The following is an 8,875-nucleotide window of genomic DNA, read 5'->3' as shown; positions in this document are numbered from 1 at the left end:
CATAGCAGCCATATTTGCTTACATTTGAAACTTAGTAGAATAGTGGATTTGTTGCCAATCTAGAGAAACAAAGCTTCGCAACAACAAAGTAACATCTTCTTTTATTATTGCGAATTACGTTATGCTTAATCCATTCTGGAATTATGATTTAAGTTATTAAATTATCTCATATATTGACTCAGCATAGCGTCCACAATAAATTAAATTAGTTTCTACGCCTTCAGTGTCTTTTTGCTGAGTCAGAACAAAAGTAAAGTTCAGTTTTGTGCACCGCAAATCTGTTTTCTTGCACGTTGGCTGAATTGCTTCTCTTTGCGTAAAAACTGTAATAATTGTAAAAATTGTTTTTTTAATTTTTTAACTGTATTTGATGTTTTATGTTTTGCTATAACTTTAAATTTTTAATGGGTATATTTTGTGTTTTTATTATTTTTGCCTTGCCGCGAAGTGGGAACTGAATTAATTGAATGAAAAATACATCTCTAATGAAATTGGAGGAAATAAGTGTTTCATATTAGCAGAAAATACTATCGCCAGTGTGTTTCAGGGAGAGAAAAAGGTTTACGACTAGCGCATGCCCAATGAGGTAAGCAGCGCTGATTCGTCTGGAAACACTGTTTACTTTATTTGTTTAATTTCTTTTATACGTCGTTTTAGATTTATTATAGCATTTGAATAGAACATATGCAAACGATTAGATAATTATTCAGATGATATATTTTTTTTTTTTTTTTTTTTTTGCATTCTGAGTTATAAAATGAATGAATGAGATATAAAGCTGTAAGTGAACGTATCGCCAGAGTATCGCTATGGTAAATAAATATAGTGAATTTTAAAAAGCGTATTTATTCTATTGTAGTCTATGCGCTATCGACAAAGTAGATTTAATTCAGTTCACTAAGTTTAAATGAAATGCAAGAAGAAGTGCTTATAATTTAATATTCCGTACACGAAAGTCATGTGGTGTACACATCAGATTTTTTGATTCTTATATGTTGGTAAAATGCGCATTTTTGCTTTAAAAATGATTGAATTATATTGTTCTTATCTTCCGGTTAAGGTTTATATGCCTTTAGTTAATCTGTGTGCAATAGTTGTATAATTATCAGCCGTTTAAAAGTTGTTCAAGTGAGGCTAAGTCTAATTTTTACCACAGCAGCCATATTTGTTTACATTTGAAACTTAGCAGAATAGTGATGCATCTTCAGTGTCTTTTTGCAGAGTAGGACCAACAGAAACTTTTATTAGTTTTGTGCACCGAAAAATCTGCCTTCCTACCCGCTGGCCGAATTGCTTGTTTTTGCGTTAGCCCAAAGAGGCAATTTGTACAGAAGGTCTATTAATTTCTCTTTGGCATTTTGCTTCGATCGGAGATCGGAGATCATCATTCGTTAAGTGGTGTTCGACCTGAAGGCCTTTACCACTACATGTTTATCAATCCCCTAAGGACCTGTATAAAAGTTCGTAAAATTCCATAAAAATGGAAAAGTCTTGTGCACTTGTAATAAAAGTGCAAAGTCTTCAGTAGTGAAGAAGTTGATCAGGGGTAACGCCATATATCGGCCACAGATGAAGTCTCGTTGGTTAAGCAATAATAGCAACTAATAATTTTGGCATATCTTTTCGCAATGGCATATCTTTTACACATTATCGTAGTTTTGACACACTATGGTACAGTAAAAATGGAAAATAATATATACAAGTCCCAGAAATGTTTCTGCTTTCGTCTGAGGCGAAAGTACCTATATATCTTAATACTCACAGGGAAGTATACTGTCACGTGATATACGAATTTAATGATGATAAAGTCAGCAGCCTGGGTACCGGGCAAAGTCAATAGTAAGATGAAAATGATGATAAAGATGAAACAAAATCTAGATTAAATAGTTGAAAATAATAAAATATATACAAGAACTACCATCTAACATTATGATGATGGTAGTCATCATAATGGTAACATTATGATGATGGTTCTGGGCCGTTTATGCGGCTGTTCGATTAGATAGTCGTACTCCCCTATGCTTTTAATAACTTCGTGAGTGGAAGAATCACATTTTTCGTAGAATATGAATGTAATCTTTAGTAATTCGGCATCTAATGGTAAAATCTTTCGAGAATTATGGATGACAGTGTTCCTAACAAGTTCGGTAGGAATCTGAGAGTTTTACTCTGAAAACTTTGAAGCCTTGCTCTGTTTGAACGTGCAGTAGCTGCCCACGCCGGAGCGGCATATAGAATTATTTGTCGGATTGCCTGTAGATAGAGTGTTGATATTTAACATCGAATATTTGCGCATCAAAGGGTATATGCTCATTAAGGCGCACGTTGTGCTTTGTCTCTGATATAATTAACATGAAATTTGAAAGTTAACTTCTGGTCGAGATAAACACCTAGATATTTTACTTGGTGGTCACGTGACACGATTTGTCCGTCCATCGTAATTTCTTATAAGTCTTGAGGGATGAAACTGTTGAAAATAAAACGATCATGTGATCTCTGGCGATCATTTGGTACTTTTTTCCGGCAGGACTTGCGATAAATATTTATGTAAACAAATGTTTAGAATTCGGAATGTAGCGGATATTTTTGGCTTACTCGGTTAGTCTTTTACTCGGATTATTCTTTTTCTCTGATTAATTATACTTGAATTCCATTTCTGTACAATATGTTTATATATGAGTTGTGAATAAAAATAAGAAAAACTTTGACGGCACGGTCTTCCGGCGAGACTCACGTTTACTCTTTAGTGTGATATATGTATATATGTGTGTGTGATATTGCTGTTGAATTTAATTTTATGGTTTAAGTGTGAAGAACATTATATTTAATAAATAAAGGTAACACACAAAACATTAAAATAAAAATCCCTTTGGGCGTAATATAAAATCTGAAAACTTTCAGATTTTTTCCTTTTTATGTTTTTCTATATTTTTCAATTTTTAATAAAGATACTTTGAGGTTTTATGTATTTTTGCTTTGCCGCGAAGTAAGAACTAAATTAATTGAATGAGAAATATATCTCTAATGAAATTGAAGGAATTAAGTTTAAACGAAATGCAGCAAAAAATGCGTATATTTTATTATTTCGCTATAACATCTAGTTATGCACTTCCCTTTTTTCTTGTATTCTACAGTGCCCAAAGGGAATATCATATCTCATTTTCAAATAAAACCAGTTTAAATAAAGTGCAGCAAACAATGTGTTTTATTTATTAGGCATACAAGGAAGTCATCTGGTGTCCGCAGCAGACTTTTTAAGATATTTCCAAATTAATAAATAAATATGTGGTTTGTATATCAAATGATCTCAAATATGTGAGCTTAATTTGTTTGTAAGTATTCTACAAAGTAGTTGAAAATAATCAAAGTAACATATCTTGAGGAGAAACACATTAAGTACATTTTCTCTTTAAATTCTTTTGTAATATATTACCTATAAAAATCAGGTATGGTTTTCAGAAAGACAATTTAAGGAGGAAAATATTGTTTCAGAATGAATATCGCACAAAAATTTCGTCCCAAAATTATCTTTCTGAAAATTATTCGTGTAATATTAATTCTAAAGTAATATTTCTGTATATAAATTTGATGTTCTTAAATGGGTGCTATCTGCCTATGTATATAAGCAATCAATTCAGCCACAAAGTAACAATTGTAGAAGCTCTATGTAAAGATCCATTTCTATCATCTGTTTTCATATATTCTGTGATCAGTCAAAATAGCGTTATAACTATGCTCCTGAATATTCGAATGAGTAAAATATGCCAATGAAAAATATTCGAAAGAATTAAAATTATCTCATTGCTGGTTATGTCAAAACACATAAGTATCTTAAGTTCAGTTTATTTGATCAAAGAAAGTCTTGTTTGCCTAGTGAAACGATGCTTTCGTGGAGAATGTCCCAAAGGAAACTAGCTCGTATTGACGTTTCACATAAGGAAAACACGAAAGCATGTCAGCCCAGATTTTAGAGCCCAGCTCGAACTACCAGTGTTAAGCGATATTACCGCTGAAACGTTTGCTGACCAATATCTATTTAGGAAAATATGACTTTTATGTCCTATGTTAGAATTTTAAATTTGACATGTAAATTATTTAGCCGATGCAATATAATAGCAAATTATTAAATTTCCAATCCTAGATTCTAGTAATTTTCTAAGAAACTGGACCTGTAAGATTGATGTCTTTTCGCTATCAAGCAATTGTACCGATCTTAGTAGTAAGCCAAGCGACTTTTCGCACAGGCGGGAAGAAATACAACCCAGTGAAAGTTGTACATGCCCTTTTAATCACCGGCTACTTATGGTGTGAACTTACGACTAATTTAAGAATAATTTCAAGTGACAAAGAGCAGTGCTAAACCCCACAATTTACTTAAACTAACAGACTGACTCAGCAACCTACACCGGCGATAACCTTTAATAATAATTTAATACAGTCAAAAGTAGTTAATCCGGACTCGTTGAGACTTCGGCGATTCCGGATTATCGATTTTTCCGGATTATAGATCATCAGTTTAAATCTGGTAAGATGGCATACAGAAATTATAAAATTAAAAATATGAAACCGTAATTTATGAAATAAAGAACAATTATGATCTAAAGGGTATCAAAATTTACAAAAAAAAAAAGCTTAATATTTATTTGTTTACTTTATTAAACATTTCTTTCAATGTAAGTTTGTTTAAGTTGTTCGTTTCATGTGATAATACTTTCTCTTTGATTCTATTAAACAGACATAATTTCTTGTTTAGTTACAAAGTTCCGCTGTTCAAGTCCTATAATTGCTGTGTCGAGAATACCGACTAATTTGTGAATCGAAATTTTTTCGTTTTCAATAACCTCTGTGTCACTTTCTTCACTATCGGAAGCGAATTATAATGACGAGGAACTTGATTTAAATCATATCAAAAACGGAATACATCGAGATGAAATACTACATTTAATAAGGAATTATAAGCCAAATAAAATAAAAACATCTGCCCTGAAGATAAGGATAGTGCTGACAGATCAACTTCCAATTCATTGCGCGCCGCGTCGTTTTCCTCCCCCCCCCGCAGAGCAGCGTGAAATTGATAAACATATTTCGGAATGATTAGATAATCAAAGGATATGTCTTTATCCATTTTTTGCAGCAATTCCACTTTCTGTTTAATGGACTTCGAAATATACTTTCGCTTTGTAGATCCTTTACATATTAGTAAATATATATCGGAAATTCTGTTTGACATAATCGAAAGTTCAAGCTTACTTTTATAAAATTGCTGTAACAGGCTGCAAAAAATAATAAGCCGGATCCAATTCAAAGATTAAGGAACAACACAATCTGCAACATTAACTGAATTAGATAATTTTAGCTTAGCTTATATCGTCCGTTATACATTAAACGGGATACTTCGCTGGGTTTAAGATACAGAACAACGATAAATGCTATGTGATCTGTTTGGTGATGCTAAGCAATTCCTCGAGGTCTGTCCCTACTTTGATGGCTTAAGAAACAATAAAAATATTGATTTTGAAAATCCCTTTTTATCCTATAAAGATTTCGCACAATTATGTAAATCTGTGATGAAATTTATTGACGGTGAGCGCCGGGCAGTGGGAATCAGTGTATGATATTTGCATTTTATTGCCATCACTATTTGGTATATTTTAATAATTTGTTGTTACCATTGTTTGTGTTTGTTATTGTTTTGTTTTTGTCTTTAGTGTCTGCTCTTGTCTAAATGTTTGTATTTGTTCCTTTTCTTCACTTTTATGTTTATAATATTATTTACACATGATTATTCTCATTTAGATATTTTATGCTTCATTTTTTTCATTAGTTGAAATATGCGTGGCCTGTCATGACCATAAGACCAACTTGTTTGGTTAGGCGGGTCGGGCTGCGCCCGCTACTGATACTGATACATTAAACGCGCATGCGTAAACGTATTATTCGTATGCGCACACGCATATTCGCAGCCGTAAAAGTCTTACGCGCACGCGTAAACGCCTATGCGCATGTGTCAACGCGACGCATGCGCAGAAAGTTCGTAGCTTGGAGGTCCGGATTATAGATCATTCCGGATTATGGGTGTCCGAATTAACAACTTTTGACTGTAATACAAATAATAATCTTTAATAACAATAAAAATCTTTCGCATTTCCATGAATTTTATGGCACTTTGCTACAAAGCAAGAAAACATATTACATAAACGATACTTTACAACATTGTTCTCAGACTTACATTGCACACCGGCCAATACAAAATTAGCTGACGGACAGCAATTACAATAAATAAATAAATAAATAAATAAATAAAAGCGGGAATTACTTTTTTAACAAAACAAAAACTTACCTATTCGGATCTGATTTTCCACCTGCGGGCAGAAAGACTTCATCTAAGGAAAGTTACACCAAAGCTGATGGTTTGTAAATCGTGGTGAGTGTAGCGGTAAGATGAAGTTTTAAAAACGCGAAAACTGTTTATAATGTATGCAAGGCAGAAAGCTCTTACATGCTTTGCCATGTTCAAATAACTAACCAACTTTAAAATGGATGAGCCTAGATAAATAGAGTTAAATTAGATCTGCGTTTATGTGAGTGTATTCTATGTATGCTGTAAATAACAATCTGTTTTTACCCAATGGATTATATATACGCTTGCAAATTGTGAATGTCGTGAATCATGTTATATTAAAATACGTTTAATTGGAAAAACTTACCTTTATTGAGGCAAATACTAAGTAATAAACGTGAAATGCATGTAGACTCAGACATGAAAAAAACTGTATAGCCACGGAGCAAAATAGTTTCTGCCGCAACATTAATTAGAGAGGCATAGCAGCATGGAGGACAAACAGCATGATTGGGATATATTTAGCACATCACATGAGCTGATAGGTTCTTCTAACATTGATATTCAAAATCCCAGTATAGAGAAATCGCATAAATGTGATACATGTTGCAAAAAGGGTTGCAAATATGTGTTAAAGAAAGAATTGACTAAGCCATATAAATGTTGTTTATGTTGCAAAGCATTTACACAGAAAAATAATCTGATTTTACACAGGCGGGTACATACTGGTGAAAAGCCGTACCAATGTGATATGTGTAACAAGTCATTTGCACGCAAACAGGGATTAGAAAATCACATTAATACTCACACAGGTGAAAAGGCACATGAGTGTGGTACATGTCACAAATCTTTTACACGACAAGATAACCTGAAAAAGCATATGCTGACTCACACAGGAGAGAAACCTCACGAGTGTGAAATATGCTGTAGGTTATTTGCTCGTAGAGGGGATTTAAGAAAACATTTGTGTACCCATACAGGTGAGAAACAGCATGAATGTAATGTATGTTTTAAGTCATTTAAACGGAAAGATGTGTTGAAAGAACATCTGTATACGCACACAGTTGAGAAACCCTATATCTGTGATGTGTGTTCCAAGTCATTTGCAAAGAAAAAGTATTTAAACAGACATGTGCTAATTCACAGTGGTGAGAAATTACTTACATGTAGTATATGTGGCAAATTATTTGCTCAGAAAAAGTATTTAAATAGGCACATGATTACTCATAATGATGAAAAACCATATGGTTGTGATATTTGTATGAAGTCCTTTCGATATAAAGCTTCCTTAAATAATCATATGCGTGCCCATGCTGATGAGAACCCATATAAGTGTGATGAAGGAGAGCAAAATTATTTGCACAAAAGCATCACTTGAACTCGCATGTGGCTATTCATGAGAAATAGCACAAGTGATTTAAGTTTTTTTCAGCACAGATTAAGCCCATTGTGGGACAGGTCCAGTTTATATTATTTGCTTCTGATGAAATCTTCAATAATATTACTTAATTTTCTATTACTGTAAATGGTAATATGTAAGGAGCCTGTAAAACATTTTGTATATTTTGTTTTTGCATTTTCATTTCAGTTTAGTGATCAGAAATAGCTTTGAAACCTGGCAGTTTTGAGAGTACATATTTCTGTAGCCTAGCACTGTTAAAAACCTTACCCTTTCTTGTTCACAATTGGGCTAGTGATAAGTAATTTTTAATGAGTGTTAAAAGGCAGTATCCTATTATATTATTTGCTTGGCATAGTAAATTACATTTTTAACAATAGTTTGGCTTCAGGAAAAGAAGATGCAATCTTATTTTTTGTGTTTTGAGATACATCATTTGGGTGCAGATTTTGTTTCCTCATTATTAAAATAAATTACATCGGCTCCAATAATACTGGAGTAACTTTTTTTTATTTATTTTTTAGTAAATAAACTTTTTTGGCGTAATCTTTGAAATATGGTAACAGGTAGTTTGGCAACATTTTGGTAAGGCGATAAAGGTTACTAGCTAGGACTTTAGCAATAATCTGAGAAGTACACAGTTCGAATCACAGATTATTTTGTCTCAGAGAAATGAGAGATCATGAGACGTGTAACGTGACATTTTCCAGAAAATTCCGATCGTGATTTTAGCTAATAAGCACTTAAAAACAATTTCGCTGCTAAAGTGCGGAATCGCCCACTTGTTTGTTTGGCGCTTTTTACAAGAGTAAGAAGAATTGGAGTTTTGTCAATTTTCTTTGACTTTTTAAGTAAAAATAGGTCGATGTATACATTGATAAGGTCAAGAGTGTGCGCAATGGTATTTTTGTGCAATTCTGGGATGTTTTTTTAAGCGAAAATAGGTCGACATGTACATGAATGCCGTGTATGTGCAATTCTTAAAAACGTGGCAAGCAGTGGGCGATTCTGCACTTTTCTCCCAATTTCGCACCTAATCTTCGTCATGATTAAGCACTTTTGTTTCATAAAAGTTCTAGTATAAGCATAATTTGGCTAGATTGTTGGAAAAAATGTTGAGTTAAAAAAATAATAAT

General features: G+C 33.0%; 1 protein-coding gene across 1 annotated transcript; it reads left to right on the top strand.

The window, feature by feature from the left end:
- Positions 1 to 6,575: 6,575 nt before the first annotated feature.
- Positions 6,576 to 8,230, top strand: LOC118182307 (uncharacterized). Its single transcript, XM_035351642.2, has one exon. It carries the CDS (start codon positions 6,831 to 6,833, stop codon positions 7,716 to 7,718), a length of 888 nt encoding a protein of 295 aa, XP_035207533.1. The 5' UTR covers positions 6,576 to 6,830; the 3' UTR covers positions 7,719 to 8,230.
- The last annotated feature ends 645 nt before the right edge of the window (positions 8,231 to 8,875 follow it).

This window comes from Stegodyphus dumicola, chromosome 6 (assembly GCF_044657685.1).
Source record: "Stegodyphus dumicola isolate Sdum_Otavi_A_Nest chromosome 6, ASM4465768v1".
In the NCBI taxonomy this organism is placed as follows: Eukaryota; Metazoa; Arthropoda; class Arachnida; order Araneae; family Eresidae; genus Stegodyphus; species Stegodyphus dumicola.
Note: the sequence above shows the minus strand (reverse complement) of the source record. Positions and strands in the feature narration are given on the sequence as shown.